The sequence below is a fragment of the Chamaea fasciata genome, unplaced genomic scaffold, assembly GCF_029207755.1.
Source record: "Chamaea fasciata isolate MVZ Bird 193981 ecotype frontalis unplaced genomic scaffold, bChaFas1.0.hap1 SCAF_4, whole genome shotgun sequence".
NCBI lineage: Eukaryota > Metazoa > Chordata > Aves > Passeriformes > Sylviidae > Chamaea > Chamaea fasciata.
The window spans coordinates 30,764,228-30,786,239 of record NW_027094089.1 but is presented as its reverse complement, the minus strand read 5'-3'; the positions used below and the strand labels follow the sequence as shown (position 1 = coordinate 30,786,239).

Sequence of the window (22,012 nt, the reverse complement as noted above, 5' to 3'; positions counted from 1 at the left end):
AGTGTGCCAGTCTTTTAACGTCACTTCCCACAGAAACTCTTTCCCCCTCTAGAAAAGATAAATTGTGTGACAAACTCTGGACATGAGTGTGCAAAGGCTTGCTGATAAAAAGGGTGAAGGCCTTTATTTAAGTATAAAGGCTGTTTTGTGGCTCTGCCTCTTCTATGATTATGGCTATGCTTTTCTAAGCTTCATCTTGCTAAAAATGTTCATACTTCTGTTTTGAAAAAGTATCTCCCATGGTTGTATAGTACTTTCATCCACCAGTAATGTGAAATGGTATGAGAGAAGATCTTTAAAGAAGTTAGTGCAATAATTTACTACCTGTATCTCAGCTCCACGAGCCAAATCACATTACGGCAAGAAAATTGGTGTTTGGAGTATTTTTAAATTTGGCAGCTCAAATTTTGTACTCAAGAGTCTAAGTGCACAAATAGAGAACTGTAGGTACATTCTGAACTTCTGGTCATAGATATTTTTCAATTACTGAGGCTAGTAAATTCTTATAAATAGAAAGGACAAATTAAAAATATGAACTATTGTCCTCCAGAGTAAACTAACACCGTAATTTAGGGGAATTAATTTGGGGTAGTGCTTTGAGAGAGAAAGGGAAGGGATTGCACACATCAGCTTGCTGCTTTTAGTTGTTTTATCTTAAAGAAATTATTCTCTTTATTTTTTTTCCATTTTTATCTCACTTTGACCATGCAAATTGTGATGTCTGCATTTATAAAAGTGCTTACTTATTATAGACACTTCTGAAAGTGTCTCTTCAACACTGAGTTGTTTCTCTTATGTCTTTTAGTGGTGTTCTATTGCTGCTCTGTAATCTCTGAGCACTATTTACGTGTCTTCATGGCTTGTAGCACTTTGGAAATTTCTCTTAAGTGGTCAGATGTGTCTGGTGCGTTATTCAATTAACTTCTGCTTCTGTGAGGTTGGAGCCTGCCACTGGAGTGAACACATTCATGCTGTATTGACTGATGCAGCTGTCTGTGATAGGTGCTTTATCAGAATGAACTGACCTCTTCAACTAAAAACACCCTGTGACAATCGACATGAGTACAGATACGGGATATCTGCTTGCCTAAAACACAGATAAATGGCCTTTAGTGCATGGCCCCTTTTCTACTGTTAGATGATCAGTATTAAAGGTGAACAGATATCCAAAGAAACAAAAAACCAAGTTTTGCAAATATGGGTTCCCTGTCTTTCCTTTATTATTTCCAAATCTTGTACCAGTGTCGCACAATTTTTTTACCTTTTCTAGTGAGCCTTCACTATACCTGTCTACAGCTCAATGCATTTGTTCCCTGGCTCCTTCCTTCCTTCTTCTATAGAATGTGGTAATTGCATCAATTCTTTCTCCAGCCCTTTTGTAACACTCTGTTCTCAGTAACCTGTCATAAATCTTTTCTGTAAGGTTTACAGTTCTCCTCTCTTCCGCTGGGTATTTAGGACATCTGGGTCTAGTGCTTTGTTGCCTTTCAGGAGTTCTAATTGCCTTCTTATCTGTTTTATGGTGAGGGTAAAGCTTTTCAACAATTCACTCCCCAAGCCTAAGAAAACATACCTAAGTCCCTAGGATGCTTTCTTCTTTCTTTTTGTGTGGACTGTCAAGAAAAAAAAAGCAACACCTGCAACATACTGACCATCTATCACTAGTTTTCTTTTTTGATCAGCTAGTGTTCCTCCTGCATATTTTCTTTTTGTTTTGATGGCATGGGGCTTTTTGTTTTGTAGGGTTTTTTTGTTTGCTTGCTTGGGGGTTTTCTTGTGTTTGTTTTTGTTTGCTTTGGGTTTTTTTTTTTTTTGCTGTCCTTTCTTAGTTGATTTTCCATTTAGGAACTGCCTTCATTAACTATAAGTTATAATTACTTTTGTTTCATCCCAGATGTCTTATTCAGTTCTTCTCTTGGAAACATGAATTTCTGACAACTCACTCCCTTTCTCCCTTGTTGATTCAGTTTTGGTTTTTTTTCCCCCAGAATTTTATGTTATTTTATGTTTATGATGCATGTTTTTGGCAAAACGACACACAAAAAGCACTGCCCATGTAACTAAATGTAGATCTATGCAATTTTACCTATAGCTATTTCAGTAACTCTAAGCATGTATTTCCTTGGCAAGTGATTCAAATCTCTTTTTACTGATTGCCTAAAACTAAAAAACTAAAAAGCCTATTGGTCCTATCACTATCCAAACAGACAGACAGTCACATTGCTTGAAGTTCTTAAAGCTCTCACTGCATGTTCTAAAAAAATTGTGTGTTGTGTTTGGCTTTGGTTGTTTGCAGTTGTTTTTGTGTGTGTGCTAACAGCTTACTCAGTTTGGGAGGGGGAATGGAATGAATATTGGCTGAGTGTAAATGTCTGAATCCAAAGGAATTGCACAGGAGACCAGGAAATGTGAAAGCAATCTAAACAATCAGGTTCTATTTCAGCATATGAAAATGAAAAAAGTAAAAGTAATGTAATGTAATGAAAAAGTATGTAATGTGAAAGTATGAATTGTAGAGGTTTAATCTCCTTTCCCTCTGAGACCTATCAAATGATAATCTGCCATTTGCAGATGAAAAAAATTTATTTGATTTCCAGATACTTTCAGTATTTCAGTAACACATTTGTTTTCATAAATGTTTAACATCTACATTTATTTATTGCTTTTTAATTTTATTAAATCTATTTTATTATTAAATTTATTTATTGTTATTCCAGCCTTTATTGCTATTTTTTTGGTACATAGTCCAGATTACATCTTAGTCCAGGAGAGACTGAGTGAAATCACTGCACATGGATCCTGCACAGGGAGGGAAGGATATCTGTTTGTTCAAAGAACCTGCAGAAGCACCACGAGATAGGAAGAAATGTTTTCTTTGTTGTTGTTGTTTGTTTTTTGTTGTTTTGTATTGTTCAAAAGAACTTCTCCCTTCCCCAGAGAGGTAATATCTTATTTATATCACTCTGAAGACTGTGGTAATGAATGGGTTGCACTGATCTGGAGAGCCTATTACCTTGATTTGAGAGTCCTAGTTTAAAAACTAAAAGTTTAAAACTAAAACTTTGGGATCTGACAGATTTGTTGTACTTCCATAATGTTTTGTGTTAAAGGGGTATCTTTTACTTCTTATATATTGCTAATGGACCTCGTTTATGTTCTATGTCTTTTTTGAGTCATCTCCCATTGCCCAAATCCACTAGGGAAGCTGTCCTTTATTTTGAATGGATGGTGAAAGACTTTAGATGATCCCATAAAAGGGGACCTTTCTCTCAGTGTTTGGGTCTAAACTGTACCGAACCTGAGCTCATAAGACAAGGTGGTTCTTGTCTTATCACTTGTTAGTTGGGAGAAGAGACAGACGCCATCTGGCTACAGCCTCCTTTCAGGCAATTGTAGACAGCAATAAGGTCTCCCCTGAGCCTCCTTTTCTTCAGGCTAAACACCCCCATCTCCTTCAGCTGCTTCACTCCTCATTGGACTTGTGCTCCAGACCCTTCACGAGCTTCATTGCCCTTCTCTGGACTCACTTCAGCGTCTATCTTGCAGTGAGGGCCCAGAACCGGACACAGCACTTGAGGTGTGGCTTCACCAGTGCCCAGCACAGGGGGACAATCCCTGCCCTGCTCCTGCTGGCCACACCATTGCTGATCCAGGCCAGGATGCCATTGGCCTTCTTGGCCACCTGGGCACAGCCTGGCTCATGTTCAGTCACTGTCACCAGCACCCCCAGGTCCTTTCCAGCCCCTCTGTCCCAGCCTGTGGCCCTGCCTGGGGCTGTTGTGACCCAAGGGCAGGACCCAGCCCTGGGCCTTGTTGAACCTCACACCATTGGCCTCAGCCCATGATCCAGCCTGTCCAGATCCCTCTGCAGAGCCTTCCTGCCCTCCAGCAGATCAACAGTCCCACCCAGCTTTGGTGTCATGCATGAAACTTAGCTGAGGGTGCACCAGATCATCAATAAAGGTATGACACTGCGCTGGCTCCACTACTGAGCTCTGGGTAACACCACCTGTGACCGGCCACCAGCTGGAGGTTATTCCCCTCACCATCACTCTTGGGGCCCAGCCATCCAGACAGTTTTTAACCCATGAACTGTGCACCTGTCCAAGCCATGAGCAGCAGTTTCTCCAGGGGAATGCTGTGGGAGACAGTGTCAGAGGCTTTAGTAAAGTTCAAGCAGACAACATCCACATGCTTTTCTCATCCACTGTGTGTGTCACACTGCCATAGAAAGAGACCAGGTTTGTCAAGCAGAACCTGCATTTCACAACTCTGTGCTGGCAGGGCCTGATCCCGTGGTTGTCTGGCATGAGCTGCACGATCACTCTCAAGATAATCTGCTCTATAACCATCCCTGGCACTGATGGGCCTGTAGTTCCCCACATCTGCCTTCCAGACACTCTTGTAGAATGGCATCATACTTGCTAACTTCCAGCCAACTGGAAACTCCATGGCTCACCAGAACTAATGGTAAATGATTGAAGGTGGCCAGAAGAAGAAATAGAAGAAACCTATTTGAAAATAAGGAAGAACACGGAGGAAGGATTTTTTAGAGAAACCCTAAAAAGATAAAAGGAAAGAGAGAAAATGAGAGAGAAATTGAGCTATCTATTTGAGTTTTATCCCCTCATAATTTTTCCTTTTCTTGTGCTACACATAATTCTAAATAGACCTTTTATACTATAAAGAAGTCCAGTAGTGACTCCAGAATAGAGAGTATGATGACAATTATTTTGAAAGAACGACTACAATTATTTTGAAATCATGACTACAACTTATTTCACACAGTAATTTTTTTTAAAATTTCATGGAGTAATTAAGTTTATGGGCTAAGAATGAAATTATTTCCTTGATGACTCCTTGGAGGGGAGTTGACCATCCATTCAAGAGTTTCTAAGAAGATGGAGAGAGAGAATAACTTTTCTAAAGCAACAGTATATTTTTTTTGCTGTAAGGTTGATTTACATGAGAACAGATTGGATGAGATCTTAGTTGGATTTTTCTGTCCCATTAGCTTTTAAATCTCTTTTTATTTTATGAAACATGCTTTTCTTTCACTTCAGAGAGAAAACATTCATACAGACTACCGTGCAGTTCATAATAATTTTTGTGCGACACTGAGTACTAACTCTGTAGTTGCCGTAATATGTTGATTGTGGTGAAGGAGAAAAAATTGTAACCAGCCCAGAGACCTTTCTTTCAGCAACCTCTAAAGATATACGGTGATACCCTTCAGATTGTTCATGAATGAAGAAAATCCATCTGAATCTATTTTAAAGGTATTTGCATTTAATCTATTTTGTGCATCAAATGGATTTAGAATCATAGAATCACAGAATGGATTGAAAGGGACCTTAGAATCATCTTCCAACCCACTTGCCATAGCCAGGGACACCTTCTCCTTGGCCAGATTGCTCAGATCCCTATCCAGCCTGGCCTTGAACACCTCTAGGGATGGAGTATCCACCACCTCTCTGGGCTACTTGTTCCAGTGCCTCACTACCCTCACAGTAAAAAATTTATTCCTAACATGTAATCTACACTGCTTAATTTGTCCTGTCACTACATGCCCTTGTAAGAAGTCCCTCTCCTTCTTCCTTGCAGGCTCCCTTCAGATACTAGAAGGTGATCTGAGCTCTCCACACACGCTTCTCTTCTCCAGGCTGAACAACCCCAACCCTCCCAGTGTGTCTTCATAGTCCAGTGATTAACTTAGTGGCTCTCCTCTGGACTCTGTTCTAGAGGTCCGTGCCCTTCCTACACTAGATTCCCTAGAGATGGAGAAAAATTGGTATGGAGCTCAGTAGGGCCAAGTACTGGGTCCTGCACTTGGGTCACAACAACTCCAGTTGCCCTAGAAAAATATTCCCAGAATTCTGGTGAAAGAGAATTCATAAAACTTCCTCTAAACATCACAAAATGTATGATAATTTTTTTCCTCATTAGAAATGTAGTCTAATGTTTAGAGCCGTCAAGACTACTACAGTTTTAAATCTCTCAGGTACTTCAGAATGGCTTTTAGGTCTCCTATCTAGTCTAAAACCAAAATCCTGAGTTTGAGAGCTGGTCTTGAAATACAGGTCATTACTCAATACCTAAAACTTGTCCTAGTTCTATCTGCATGTAAAATATAATCAGGGTCCAAGAACTAAGCAGGGATATGCTCTGTTGGGTTTTAGGGGAATGAAGTTCTGTATTCAAGCACTTAATTTAAGACTTCTTCATAAGCATGGGCCAGTGTAGCAAGAGACTGAAACTGTATTATTTTGGAGGTGCGTTAAACTGCTTTCAAATAGCATTGTCCCTGTCTGTCTTCTCCCTCCCTACAGCCTAAGAGAAATTTGGCATGGGTGCTGTGGAAAAATACTTGTAAAGAGAAAAATGTCATATTAGTAAAACCCATACAATAAGATGGAAGGTTTAATGCATGCTTTTCTTTTTGGTCTTCTTCCAAGACAGATTTTGGCCAAAAATGAAACCCCCAAACAAACACAGCTTGTTGGTAACAGTAGCTTCTAATATCAAGTAAGTAAAAATACATTAGGTAAAAGAGAAGCAACTGTTTTGGTGCAACCAGTGTATAAACAAGTAGTGCTCTTTACCTCTGACACCTTGTATTTTGCTCTAACAGGAAAACAGTTGTTTTTCAATGGACAGCCTCACAGCATAAATGAGGTGCAAGCAGACAGAGGAGGTAAGTTAGCCCTGTGTCTGAAGCAGCATGCAGGTGTTTCCAGCTAAGACAGACTGAGCTTCTGCAATGTGCTTCTTAGAAGTACAGCCCAGACTGCAGCACTTAGACATGGCTGTATTTTGCCTGACAGGTTCTGCTTGGGAAGGGAGAGACCTGCAATACAGTATGAATCCAGTCAACCTTTATGTAGGACTGCTTTCATTCAGTTATGAAAAGATGAATATTTAATCTTTCTCTTTAGATCTGAAAAGTTTTTTTTTCCTGTGCATCCTACAGTAAAAGATTTCAGTCTTGTTTGTCATGCTAAAAATCTTCTCATTTCAAAAAAATGAGACTGGTGTGTCTTTTGTAGGAGATGTATCTCTGACTGTTGTTTGGCCAGCTGTTTCTTATTGTCCGGGGAACAAAAATTTGGAGTCCTAAGGCACAAACTACTCTTACAATAGCCACATCTGTTCTGATTAGGTAATGGCCACTGAAAAAGTCTTATTGAAGAAATGCAGAAGTGTTCATTTATTCAGATGATATCATGTTTGGGTCTGAGTGGCTCTGTTCAAGAAGTGTCTTGTTTAAGAAGGGTCAAAACTTTGAGGATGGGAAGGGATAGTTCTACAGAATGCATCAACAGCAGAGCATGAAGACTATGTTGATCCCAAGGAGTAATTGTATGTCCAATACCTCTCAGGAAACAACCATCACTATTTTTTACTTATAAAAGATTGCCCTATTAATTACCAGGATTAAAGCAGTACATGGAAACCCTATTCCCCTGAACTGGACTGGTATATCAACAGGAACATGGAAAATCAGTTGCTTCCCAGATCAACAGACTTTTCAAGTCAATAGGTATTGTTTTCCTTAGATTTTGTTTAATGAACTAGCAGGTCTCATCCACAAAAATATGCCATTTGATTCTGAGAAGACAGACAAATCAAGCTATCTGAAGTCTCACTAATGTGCAGAGAAAGGGTCAGAATCAAGGGCTACATAAAGCAAAGACTGTGCTACCAAGGACAAATGTATTTGGACTTAAATAGTCGCAACAATTCAGACAGAAGATGTGTTCTGATTACATGTCCAATATTTCAAAAGATAAAAGAGGAGAGATTCCCCATCAGCATCACCAGTGACTGAATAGATGCTGTTTTCACATGCAAGATTGCGGGTCTTTTTAAGAAAACATCCCAATATCTCACCCTATGTGCAGTTGGCTTTCATAAATGTGAAATGCTGTTTTACATTCACAGTCACCACTAAGTAGTTCACACATTTAGCATCTCTCTTATCTTCCTTCTCTGTAGGCTGTGGGCTTCCTTTCAGTGGCAGTACATTAGACTAAAGTGTAAAAAACCATGTGAAATCTAAGAACAATGGCTAGAGGCATTTCACTGCCTTTGTGCAGACATGTCAGATCAGTTATCAAATGACAGATGAGAACAGTTGTTCTGACATTTGATTCATTTCCTTTTCACTTTCTACATTGGTTAGAGAAATTATAACCATTCATATGAGGACTTACAGGAAATGAAATTGTTTTAGTTACTGTGCATACATAACACAATTTTCCATGTCAACACAAGGAAGATTCCCTTTTTTCAGGAGCTCCATACCCTTGCTAACATGAAAAGATTAAAAAAGCTCAGGAGTGTTTACCTCCTTCACATCATTCTGTTCAGACCCTTTTTATTCACTTCCATACTTTCATCCAGACAGTTTAAACGACTTGAGGTTTGAGGTATACTAATTCCTGAACAATAGTTATTCTATTGTTCATTACACACCTGGGGAAGAGAAATGCCTGTAACTGACTGGATAATCAGGCTTTAAGCCTCAACTCTGTGTTATCTTGGTTCATTGCTGTTGGATTTAGTCAAGTATGAAAAGCATTTCTTGTCTTACACAGTCTATATAATATTAAGGATAAATTGCATCTCAGAGTATATTTTCCTTCCAAGGAGTAGATTTTTTTTCCTCCATCATATAATTCTTCAGAACGTGATGAAATTTGCCTTAGTTTTGAGAGCATAAATTTACTTTTATTACCAGTTTGAAGTCTGGTGTAGGGTAATAGGACTTTCATGTAGTAGAGGAGTAATGAAGTTTGACCATGTGATGGTTTGACCAGTTTAATTTCATATGCTGATAAGCATTCTGTGAAGTACTGAGTTGGTGAAACTCAGCTAGAAGGCCTTCCAAGCATGTTTGAGAACAAGACAAATCCATAACGATTGCAACTATTTGATAAAAAACACCAAAACAACAGAGTGCAGTTCAATATGGATGAATATCAAACCACCACTCCTGGGAATAATCAATTGCTATTATAAAAAAAATCCCCAACCTGCTAATCAGTATATTAATAGCAAATAATTTGAGAATTATGAAGGTTGAAGGCTGAACATCATTAAAAAAACCAGTGCAAATGGAGGAGAAAGAAAAGTCCATTCTTGGATGTACAGACAGGGGTGTAGTGTGTTTAGATTCATTCCTCTGTTCTTATCACGAATCAGACTTTGGTGAGATTGCTGTTCCCAGCTTTCTTCAGGTAAAGCAGGTAAAGAAAAATGTAGGTCAGCTGGGAGAAAAGCCAGAGAAGATTAGTAGGAATGATTTAGAGATATGCAAAACATGACTGTTAGGGAGAGAATTAAAATTTTGGGATTGTTTATTCTAGAGGAGAAAAAGGACATGATAAATCTTCCAATACATAAAATACTGCTGCAGAGAGGAAAAGGTTATTCATTCAGACTAGTACAAGAAGTTACGGGTTGTGCTACAGCAAGAGACATTTAGGTAAGATTTCAGGAAAATACTTCTGAAGACAAGAATAGTCATACACTGGGAAAAAAACCCCAAATGTGTGGAGTATTGAGGGAGGGAGGTTAGACAAATCTCTCTCTTAAATTGTAGAAGTATATCTGATTATGTGCTGTCTGCTCTGACTCGAAATGATATTTAGTGGCTGTGTTATTATTATTTGGAAACTCAGTAGAAATAGGATGCTATATATAAGCAGAGAGCTAAAAAAGCATGAAAAGAGAAGTTTCAGGAAAATCTGTTTCATATGTAGCTCCATTAGGTGTTGTAGCTTTGATACTAAACATCCTTGATTAATTCACAGCTGTTAAGGGACTCAAGACTTTTGTTTGGTCCTGTCTGGCCTTTGTACAATAGCATCCTTTTTTCCCTTATTAGCACTGCAGCCTGTATTCTCTCTTCCTAGTGTTGCCTGTATTTCTGAAGTGCAATAATTAGTGTGCAATAGTGCACAATAATTAGTTCACTAGTTTGTGAATAAATAGCACCTCAGCCTCCAAACTCTCTTTTTAGATGCATGCATATGATTTATAAATACGTACTTTAGGTATTCAAGGTAGAAATCAATAGATAACTTGAGGCCCTGAGTCCTTCTTTGTGTGAGATATCTTTGGATGTTTCCTCTAACCAAGAGTTTAACATATTTTTCTTCTAAAACTACATTCCACACAGGGTGTCCAGAAGCCAAATACTGTCTGTCCATAGCTGTGTGATACTGTACTGGCTTACTCAAATGGTTCTGAATGCTTGTGGCTTTCTGTGGTCACAAGGGACTGCTACTCCAAAAGCCACATTGTGGAAACAGCAAACATTTTGTTGCTTTGGAAGTTCTTTACTTGCTTCTCCCCCTCCTGTCTGGAACCTGAATTAAACCTGTGGTCTGACAACTGAAAGACCAACTTATATTTGTGAAATACAGATCAGACCAAAACATCAGAATGGCCAGAACAGAAAGAGCAACAGTCCACCCTCTGCTGCCAGTCTCAGTAATGTTGTTGCTTTGACCAACAGTCTACAAGAAGTATTCTCAAAATTAAAAGGTTGCTTAGCCTAATGTAGTTTTTATCATATGGTAAAAAGTCCCAGATTTCTGCATGTTTTGGTGCTGTCAGAAAGCATGGACTGGATTGGCACATTAACAGAGGAAGAATGGCAGCTACTCCACAGTTCTGTAGAGTATATCAACATTAATTTTCCATATTGAAAGCAGAACTATTACAGAACTTTATGCAGTGGCCTACACAGTGGCCTACACCTTGCTTACCTGGCTGAGATCCTTACACAGACACAGTACTTTTCCTTCCTCAGCCCTCGGGGTCTTCTATCGTGCTTCTGGTCCTCCAAATCTTAATTACACTTTCTTAATGAGTTTGATGCACTGAGATTGTTTGAGTGCCAGCTGATTTTCACATGCTATAATTTTTGGTGTATATGGTAGTGCTCATCTGATGTGGATTTTTTAATCTTAGCAATTTTCTCAATGATTTTAGTCAGCAACAAGGACAAGTTTCAGGCTCTAAAGAATCAGAGTTTGCCAGAAAAACTGTTATAAATTGACCAGAAGTAAAGTTGATGGATGAAAATGGTTTTCTAAGAAAAGACCTTGCGAAGAAATAAACATGCTTGTTTTACGCTAATTGCCTTCAGAAACACTTGGTCGTGGGACTAATTACTTCGGCTTTGAAGACTGTATTGTCTTCACCTCAGTATTTTTTAAAAGCTTTTTATTGGAGTTCCTGTCATTACTCTCCTATCCATTCCCTGTTCTGAGACTGCAGCTGAGAATGTGCTGTCCTGTCTGCTTGTGAAGTCATATGTCTGTGTTACAAAGTCCCTTTTGAAAAATATATTTTTTGAATTTTTAATATCCAGGTAGCTACTGAATTCACATCTATTTCTCACTTGTGCATTCATATTTCTGGTTAAGCTCAGGAATTCCAAAAATAATATCAGGGAGGAAAACTCAGAAGCTCATTGCTTTTGTGGCTTTTTTCACTGAGGCCAGTTTTAGCCCATGTTGCCAATGATCAGTCTGTACACTTTAGTTCTATTTTGTATACTTAAGCTGTGTGTGCAACAAATGATGTTTTCTTAGCCTCTCCATACAGCCTATTAAACAGTGGTTGGAATACTTCCATCTGTAAAGCAAAACCTTTGGCATAAATAATATTGTCATTTGGATAGGCTAGACATACTTTTGCAAAGTGACCTTGTAAAAATATTGTCTGAGGTATGACTGAGCCTAAATTATATGACAGTGAGGTAGTATATTTTGGTCTCTCTGGTATATGAGGTCTCATCTTGTAGCAGTGAAACCACCTGAAATAAAACAAAAAAAAAGTAATGTGTATCAGATTTAGATGCTGAAGAAAGCAGGGCTGAGTTTTTGGGGTTTTTAAAAATCTATTTGCAAAATTTTATGTAAATTCTTTGTTTGGCAAAAGCAAACATTGCTCACTGTGGTCTTCCTGTCTGATGATTATTGTCCTTGTAAAATAAATTGATATGAAACACTGTGAGGAAAATCTTTAGACTACATTATAAATGTAAGTAAATCTGTAATAGTTGGGTCAGAATTATTTTTTCCTCCTCCATTTACAGCTCTTTCAAATGCTTTTTCGTTGTCATTTGGGATAACTTGGTTGTTTGGGTGCCCTAGATAAAAACATCTTGTACAAGATGCACAAGATGAATTATTTTTGTGTCCCCTCAAGGGTCAATCATCTTAAAAAATGTTCCTAATCTGTAGGGCAGGGTTAGGTATTGTAGTTAACAACCCTATTTACCAGCTCATGCCCCTGAATCGTTATCCAGATGTTCATACTTACTATACCATCTTGCCAAGTCTACTTGAACACTTAGGACCAGCTCATGCTCTGACATTTGAAATAATTCATGTGTTTAATGTGCAAACCCTTTGGTTTGTATATTCTGTAAATGTAAGAGAGGGCATACTGTAGCTGTAATGGAAATCTTTTTTAAAAACGACTGACCACATACTGGCGGTTATTTTCTGCTGTTCCAGTGAAATAACATTTTAGATGGAAGGATGCAATACCTCATTATACAGGTCAGACCATACTTCCCAAGACTGGAGAGTCTCTGTTCAAGCAGGTGAAGGAAGTATCTGTTGAATGCAATGTTGTATTAAAATCTGTTTGACTTAGAAGTTACTTCTGAAGAAGAGCACATATGATTTTGGAACCAAGTTTCAATAGTGGCTGCAAAAATGTGATCTTCAGACTGTGTTGAATATAAAGAGGTTCAGCTTTCAATGCGTTATCGTTGCCAAATAAAGCTGCCAAAACTTAAGGCTATCCTAGGGCTATTCTGTGACTGTGCCTTTTTACGTCTACAAACAAATCACAAAGGGCAAGTGTGCAGCCTAAATAACCTTATGAATATTGGACTGGACGTTCAAGTGTGCAATACCCATTGACGTAGAAATACAACCATCATATCGTGCTTTGTTCCAAAGCCAGTGCATTTCATAAATTAGAAATAGGCACCATAGTAGAAGCTGTTCATTTCAGGACTTGTTTTCTCTTCCATGTGATTGTCTAGGTCACGAAGTGTAGATTTCGCATCTGCCTTCCCTATAATGAAATATTTTTCATTTAGATTTGGTGAATTAGTCTTAAAAATGCAAATTGTTTTCTGATGTGTTGAGGTTTAGTGTAATTTTTTTCCCACAGGGTGCTGTCTTGTTGTCTGTAATCTTCTTTAATGTCTGTAAATTTAGAGATATTAAGGCTTGTGCTTTTTTAAAACAGTGCTTTAGGAGTAGAAGGTTGTTAGTACCAACAAATTTGTGTTCTAAAAAAAGGTCTTAATTTTTCCCCCCCCCCAAAAAAGTAGCTTTCAGGCTTTTGTACCACTTTGGCAGTACAGTACCAGACAACAATTGTAGGTTACAATCAGCAGATCCTCATTCTCTGGCCAGATTGGGTACAATGCTATTTTGGTATGTGTTTCAGGAACAATAATTAAAAATAGTAATAATAAAAAAAGATATACAGAGAAAGTGTTTAAAACATAAAAAAGTTAAAATCTAAATTTTAAGCCTACTCTCTGAAGCTTTGGCTTCATGTTTTTTGCATTTGTAGTATGTACAGAATCCACATAGGCACACAGTACAATAAAACGCAGCTTCAGCTTTTGTGTGTGACTTATCTGGTGGTTTACAGATTGTCCAGCTCAGCACTGGGAAGCCAGGAGACATACAGAGAGCTGGAGAGGACAGTGGGGCAGAGGCTAGATATAAATGCAAAAGCTATTGAGAGGTTGAGGAGGAGGAGGAGGAGATAAGTTCCTTTTCTGGCCCTTGGCAACAGAGGCTGACAATGAAGGCATGATGGCGAGAGACGTGGTGACAAAGTCTGGAGGCAGAAACCAATTCTTAGGTGTCAGTGTGAGATGCACAAGAAAGACCGGTACAAGTGTGCAGCAGCTCTTGAAACACACTCTTCCAGTCTGTGACTTACAAACGAAACTTGTGCTCTGTGAGCAGGTTCTTAAAAAACCAAAAGTAAAAAAATCAAATGGAAAACCCCATCTATGATGGTTATACTGAAGTGGAAGTGAAATCTTGCAAAGAAAAAGTACTGCGAAAAAAATGAATTCAGAGGAATATTTTGTTGTCACATCAGCTGAGGTGCACAGGCCTCTGACAGGCTGTGTGCCACCTGCCCGGGATGCCTTGCAGATCAGAACTTACCCATCAGATAAGCCTGCCTGTGGGTACAAGGTGTCTGTCAGTTTGCATGGGGAATTTGTGACTCTCAAGCTGTAATGTGGCACATCTGCCCAGGATAACTGAAGGGAATCACTTTATGGCACTCAACCAGTAGGGCAGGACTGTGCTATCAGATACATTCAAAATCTTTTCAGTTAAATTCTCTATGCTGTATGTACATCAACAGGAACTTTATAAATATAGCCACTACATGATCATTCTTCAATGCAGTGAAAGATGTAAGCAAATACCTGCATCTTTTACTGAAAATACACAGGTGAGAAGTCCCCTCATCTTCTAACAGCCTGAGTCTGTCATCATTTAAGTAATGACAGATGCACATGTCTCTGCCAGAATGAGGCAGAGTCTGGAGCTATCCTTTCTGTCTGAAGCTGGTTTTTATGTTGCCAAAACATAATTGTGTCTCTTGCAAACTTGATGTCCTCTAGACGAAAGCAGAAAACATTGCTGTGTAGTTATTTTAACCATTATAGTTCAGACACTCTTCTGCTGGGGAAACAGTATGGGAAAAACCCCTTCCCAAACCTGCCCATGCTGGAAGCCAGCAGCTCAGGGAAAGCTACGCAATGTGGCATTGCAGACTACACCCCTAGCAGCCTAGGCATACTGGCTATTTGACAGAAATAAACCAGGCTCTGCTGTACTTCAGGGTTTTTTTAGCTCCAAAGCAAAAAGGGCACATTGTATTAGCTGTTGGCATCACTGACAGCATTTGAAGCAAGCCTTTAAGCTCTTCTCAAGGATCTTGCTATTACCAGATGCAGCCTAGAGGGCCCTTATCACCTCAAAATCCAGCTGGTTTGGAAATGAAAATGTTGACTTTACCAACATAATGGTGTCTGCAAGGATGAAAACTTTCCCCCCACCCCTTCTTTTCAGTTAGAAAAGTCACATTCCCTCTTACAAAATGAAAGGCTCCATTAATGCTTATATTAAAAGAAAGGCAGGGATTACTGGAGGGACTGTCTCACAGAACATTTGCCAACACTGGCCCACTGTGTTGGTAGCAAAGCTGATGTATTGAAATTGCAGGTGAGCTGCCACTAAATATTGCTGGACCTTTGGTAGATCTAAGTCAAAATCCGAGTTTACTGTGGGCTTTTACAATTTTTTGCTTGATGTAATGAGTAATCAAAAAAGCAGGTGGTGATGGTGGGAAAGTAGATCATACAGAGCAATTTTAAACACTGACGTCTACAGAAATTATTACATATCAGCATTGTGGTTTGCATCTTTAAGCTGGGCAATCTGTGCTCTTAATCAGTATTTTTAGGAATTACAGCTTCACAAGCAAAGTTAAGACACTGCTTTTGTATTGTTAGTGTATAGACAAATGTTCCTAGCTGAATGTTACAGCCATGTAGAGATTATGATCATGTTTTTAAAGACAGGTGTGGTGGTGGCCATAAGGGTGGAACATGGGAGATGCTTAATAAAGATTTAAGAAAATACAATCAGTCAAAAATCTCATTAACAGAGAACAAATTTCATCAGCCACAAAACCAACTGCTCCTTCAGTTTTCACTAATCTAGCTCAATGTGACGGTTTCTCAGAGAGGGACGCATCTGCCCACATTGTACTCCCCACTCGATTTTCAGTATTGACAAATGAGAAGTAACCCTGAGCACACATATTTCACAGTCTATAAAGAAAACTGCAATGTTGTACAACTCAACATTTTCTGTACTTACGACAATGCCAGATGATGAATGAAATAGGTTTGAGTTAAAATGATTCTGCCAGCCTGGCAGTATGGGAAACAGGCAGGACTGTTACTGGTAGAAAGGGAGTTACCTGTGACACTGCAAACTATTTGTTTCAGACAAGTGTCATCATTTCAGTTTCTTTCTGTGAGGTTCTCACTCTTTGGTGTTGATTTTACCTGACTGAGAATGTACTTCGGAAATACGCTTTTCTTAATCTTGGTCCAAATGTCTCCTAAATGAAATACAGAACTACTTTTGCTTCAGTGAAATGAGTAAAATTTAGACACCTTAGCCCATTTCTATGTGACCCTCAGTTGACTAGTTGTGATAATCTGACTTTCAGTGCACACTTACCAAGAAAATGTCAACGCTGTCACTCTCTTGTTCTTGTCAGGTTACCAATCCTGTGTATGCAAGGTCCAGAGACTTTTCAAACCTCTTCCAACTGAGCAGTGTCCTAACCCCCACATTAAGTTTCCTCTTAGCGCTTCTCTAGTGCTTAAAACTGGGAATCATCTAATACAGCTTACTCAGAGCTGCTGCAGGTAGTCAGCAAAAGTAGTCAGCTAAGAACAGTGTTAGTAAACTTGCCTATTTATTGACTCACACATCCTAGTTTAGCTTGCAGGAAAAATATGTAATTAGAACTTTTTAAATTTTTTTTTTAATTTTTTTTTTTAATTCCAGGGGCAGTAACTGTCCTGGAATTGATGCTCAAGGCTCTTTTCAGACCTAGCCCTCACTTCTTCCCCATGTTCACCACCTTTTCCTCCCTCCCATCTCCATCAGAATGGGGGTTTGATTTGCTCATTTCCTGTCGTGACTGATTTAAAATTTTCTCCACAAAGCAATGAAAAGAGGTAACAGCATGTGACATTAGATGTCCTTCACTTTGCCAGCAGCAGCCCAACAGAAATGATTTAATGATAAAAAAACTCTGACTCATTAATTTGTGAATGGCCATGTTGAGGAATGTAACCCCTCTTAACTTCTTTACACCATGGCACAGTATAATTCACTCAGCCTAAGAGGAGGATAATGACAGCTTTATACAGGATCTCACTTCACACCTCCAAGTTTTCTCCTTATCTCAAAGGTTGCACTGTGCATTAAAGCAATAGTCTGTATTAATCTAACCTCTGACATTCGGGCCATATTAACCCACCAATGCAGGTTTATGTATCTCACACTTCAAACCCTATCAAGAAATTTGGCAGTAGCAGCTTGATAAGGACACCATACCTTACTGAACTTGTTCTAAAAACAACATCAGCAAAAACACTGCTCTGGTGGCACTTTTTAATGACCTTGTTCACTCTTCTTTTGGTATTGGCCATTTGGGTAATTCATGTTTCTGTGGCACCAGAACTGCTGTAAAGAAGGAGCAGTGGAAATTACTGTCTATCTGTAAAAATATTAACACCTAGGTTTGTAAAATATGAGAAAAAAACCTATAAACTGGAACCTTGAACTGTTCAAGTTTAGATGATAAGAGTAATTGTTAAAACCAGGGTTATGTTTTTATTGAGACAGATCACATTTTCTTTTGTTTCTGTACTGGACTAATTTACAGGCCAATCTTCATTACCTGCCACTTTACAGTGAAAATTCTACCAAAGAGATCTTTCTGGAATTGCAACAAGTGGTTTAAGCAACCATTACAGCAAACTCAGACTCTCTTTTTTTATTCATGTGATATGGATAGTGTAATAACACATCTAAAATGTATTAACCCAGTGTCCCAAGATGGGATCTGTACTGGAATGTGTACATCGAAAGGAGGTAGTAGCCAGGTTCTCAAATTAAACATAGCTTGTTTCAAGAAAGCTGTGACCATTCTAAAAAGTACTGCATCATCTTAATTCTGTGTCAGAGTGGTTCAGGCAGGCAAAGTTTACATGTCTTTTAAAGAACAATGAAAATAATTAAAATTGTACTTTCATAAAATCTTAAGAGCCTGCAGATGGAGTTTTCATCTTCTAAACTGACCCTCACTTAGACAAATTCTCATTCATTATGCTGAAACTTTTTGATTACCATATTTGGATCAAACAAAGATTTTGACTACTGTAATTAAAACATGGACAAAAGTCAAGTCAGCTGTTTTATTAAATACATAATTCTAAAAACCTTTAGAGAGGCTGGATAATGAATGCAGTGAGAGCACCTGACTGCACAACTTAAGAAACAAATGATAGCTCTGCTTCAAAACCGCATGACAGGTTCTTGAGAGATTCCTTTTCACACTTGTCCAGTGGTATTTTTAGGATCAGCTTACAAAAGAGCCAGTGCTTCATTGCAGTCACTTTCCAAGGCAGCTCTGGCTAACTTTACACTCCTTTTATCTCCTTTCCTTTTTTTCTCTCATTATCTTCTTGCTTTCTTCTCTTCTCCTCTTAGTTACAGGATTTCGTGGATCATAGATCTCAAAAGTGTCTTCATCCTGCATGCTTGCATCTTTCACCTTTCTGCTTCTGTCTTCAAACTGAAGCACATGTGACATCCTACAAAAGAAACCCAAACTCCAGTTCAGTGAAAGAATGGAAGCTACAGTTTGTAATTATGATATGCATGGGAAGATTTCTGATTTAGTTTCGGGCATAGCAAAAAAGAACTGACCTGGATTTCTTTTGTTGGTGGTTTTTTTTTTTTTTTTTTTTTTTTTTTTTTTTTTTTTTTTTTTTTAATTTCTCAGAAGACCCTATTATAAGGTGATAGTTTTGTAAAGACTCCTTTTAAAAGTACAGCTAAATACAGACAGAGTTGTCTCTGGATTTTATTTCACATACTGAAGTCTGGGTTTTTGTCTTTTTCTATTTAGCATATCTTCCAAAATGTATGGCAATTTTTTCCCAGGAACAGGGAGTGTTTCTCAATTTTCCTATTAGTCACTTTAGACACCTTTCACCAGGGTGGAGAACTTTACAAATTGGGGAAGAGTTTACATGGAAAACGCTTGAAGTAGGTACACAGAAGATCAAAAGGGGAATGCTTCATGTCCTGCTGCTCTACATTAACTTGGTTTAGATCATGCTTTTTAATTCTCTGAACACCAGATTAAACAAATACCTTGTTCAATTCAATGTTTTTCCTACTGCTCATTAGAAGTTTCCCCCCCCCCCCATTAGATATTTCCTTATTTCAGCAAATTTCCAGTAATCTGCAAACATAACTGTTACTTAAAGGAGAAGTGGCTCATGTGAACCTCAGGAGGTTCAACAAGGCCAAGTACAAGATCTTACACCTGGACAACTGCTGGTATCAACACACACTGGAAGAAGAAGGGATTTAAGCAGCCCCACCCAGAAGGACCTGGGGGTGCTGGAGGGTGAGAGGCTGGACATGACCCAGCCATGGGCACTCACAGCCCAGAGAGCCAAACGTGTCCTGGGCTGCATCCAGAGCAGTGTGGGCAGCAGGGCCAGGGAGGGGATTCTGCCCCTCTGCTCTGCTCTGCTGAGAGCCCACCTGCAGTGCTGCATCAGCTCTGGGGCCCCAGCACAGGAAGGACATGGACCTGTTGGATTGAGTCCAGAGGAGGCCACAAAGATGATCAGAGGGATGGAGCAGCTCTACTGCGAAGCCAAGCTGAGAGTTGAGACTTTTGAGCCTGGAGAAGGCTCTCAGGAGATCTTATTGCAGACTTTCAGTACACAACAGGACTTACTAGATGCTGACAAACTCTTTAGCAGGGCCAATTCTTACAGGACAAAGGGTAAAGGTTTTAAACCAAAAGAACGCCGATTTAGATGAGAGAAGAAAGACATTTTTTAAGACAAGGGTAGTGAAACACTGGAACAGGTTGCTGCGAGATGTGGTAAATTATATTTTTGGGGCAAACTCATATGTCTAGGCAAAACCCACACTTAACCTTTGCATTTGGTCAATTTCAAAAATGTCTTTGACTTTGATGGAGCAACTTAAGAACTATACTGATCTGAATCTAAGCATATCAATCTTTATAGCATGTCTTTGTCAACAGTCTTTGTGACAGAAAATACAGGAAAAATGAGCATGTTTCAGAAGGGAAGTTTTGTGCCAATAAAGTACTGCTTTATAGGTCTCTTACAACATGTAAGACATTCTGAACTAAACAGTTTTCAAAGAGCTTTAGTGCAAATCTCCATACATAAAGAAAGGGAGGGAGAACCAGCTGTTACTGCAGATTACAATACAGTACTATTAAAAAAACCAGAAAAAAATCAAAGCTATAGACCATACGTGATCTGCTTGAATGATTTAGAAAATTCCTCAAAACAAAAATTGAGAATTTTCATCACAACTGATTCTTGACATATGTTTTTCATAAATACTTAAGAATTGTTTCCAGTGTAAAAAACTTAGGTAGTTTATAACCCTGTCCACACTACTAACACCCAAACTTTTTTTTTTAGTCATCTCTACAATTCAGAATAACATGATGTACCATCAGAGTGACTCATGGTTGCATATTTGTAGTTTAATTATAAAAACATTGTCTCACAGTGGAGGGACTGAAGTAATTTATTTTAGCTAGCATGCCTTCTGCATTCGTCATTTTCTTCTCAACTTATTAAAGATGAGTACACATATCAAATCCCTCTGTCCTAGTCTGAATAAAGTACAGGCCTAAGAGATGGAGTCATTCCTTGGTGTATGGTTTTAAAGCATGTTATAGGAGTGTATGTAGAAGTGTAGTCACACTTAGTCCTTTCATCAACTCAGGTTTTACAAAGAACATAGCACAGGACATAACCCGCAGGATACTACTAATAGGAATTAAAATTAAATACACCTCTAGTTCTTGGGTCAGGCCATACAGTGTCCCAAGCAGTTTGCAAATTAGATGCAGTAGATTCAGACTAAGCAGTATTTACTTCTCCCCAAGAGCTGAAAGAAGTCATAGTCTCTGACTCTTATTCATAACTTTCCACTAAGACATTCCCAGCTGTGATTAAAAATAAGCCAATATTAAGAAACTTTTTGATATTCCCAGAATCAATTTTAGATGCAGCATCTCAAGAGGTAAAGCAAAATAAACACAGACTGATGTGGAGATTTCAAGAAATATTTTCCTTCTGTGAACTTAAGCTTATTTTAGTGAGTCACACATCTTCCCAGGTAGACCTGTTCTGCATCCATATGAATGGTGAATCACAGCGAATACTGCTTTTCAAAAGCAATTTAATTTTTTTAAAGGAAAATAGGAAGCATTTAATAATTATTTCTGTACTAAGCATTTGAATTTAAAATAACCTTACTCAAGTTCCTCCAACTGAAGTTTGCATTTGCATAATTTTCCAAGTGCAGAGTTAGGGCGTAGATCCACAAATACAAAGTTTCGTAAGACATTTCCTTGTTCAATTTATAGCTCTCTTCCCTTCTGCATGCTCCTGGGTTCAGTGAGGAACTGGCTGCCCAGTCATGTTTCTGCAATCACTGTGCTGAAAGCAGTAACTTCATCTCTGTATCTCTGGTCTCCAGGAACCCACTAAATTATGCTTATCTCTAATTGTTGACAGCTCATTTAATGTGAGAGAGACATTCAATTTTGAAGTCCACTTTTCTTCAAAATGTAAAGGATGAGAGGCAGTCAGTTCTACCAAGTGGAATTCAAAAGAAAACAAAAACTCAGTTTTACAGCTTAGTTTTTTTGCTAAAAAATTGTAAAATAAAACAGCTTGCCAAAACTGATGACTCTGGGCTTGAAACACCTAGTTGTGCAAGCTGCTGTCCTTCTTTAACAGAAGACATAATCACAAAATTATTTTCTTAACAGAAAAGAATGGAGCGATCTTGGTACGGATTTATTGCTGAAGAGGTTGACTTTTACCCTGACCAGATGACAGCATCCTACAGGTTGACCATAATCCTATCCCATGTAATGGGGGAGCAGCTGCCCTGCATTTCTTTCCTTTCGTGTTACTAAAGAACACCCACAGTAGCTGGCTCTTTTCTGTATTCCAAAATTGGAATGCCTTGAAATGTTAGACTGAAATACACAAATTAGTTTAAGACAGTTTCAGAGGCAACGCAGGATTTCAAAGCTACATGGACAC

General features: G+C 38.7%; 1 protein-coding gene across 1 annotated transcript in view; it reads right to left on the bottom strand.

The window, feature by feature from the left end:
- Nucleotides 1-18,065: 18,065 nt before the first annotated feature.
- Nucleotides 18,066-22,012, bottom strand: part of CWC27 (CWC27 spliceosome associated cyclophilin) — a 98,917-nt gene continuing 94,970 nt past the window's right edge. The window contains exon 14 of the mRNA XM_066181205.1: nt 18,066-18,478. Within this exon, the coding sequence (XP_066037302.1) occupies nt 18,316-18,478 (163 nt within the window). The 3' untranslated portion in view covers nt 18,066-18,315. The remainder of the gene's footprint in view (nt 18,479-22,012) is intronic.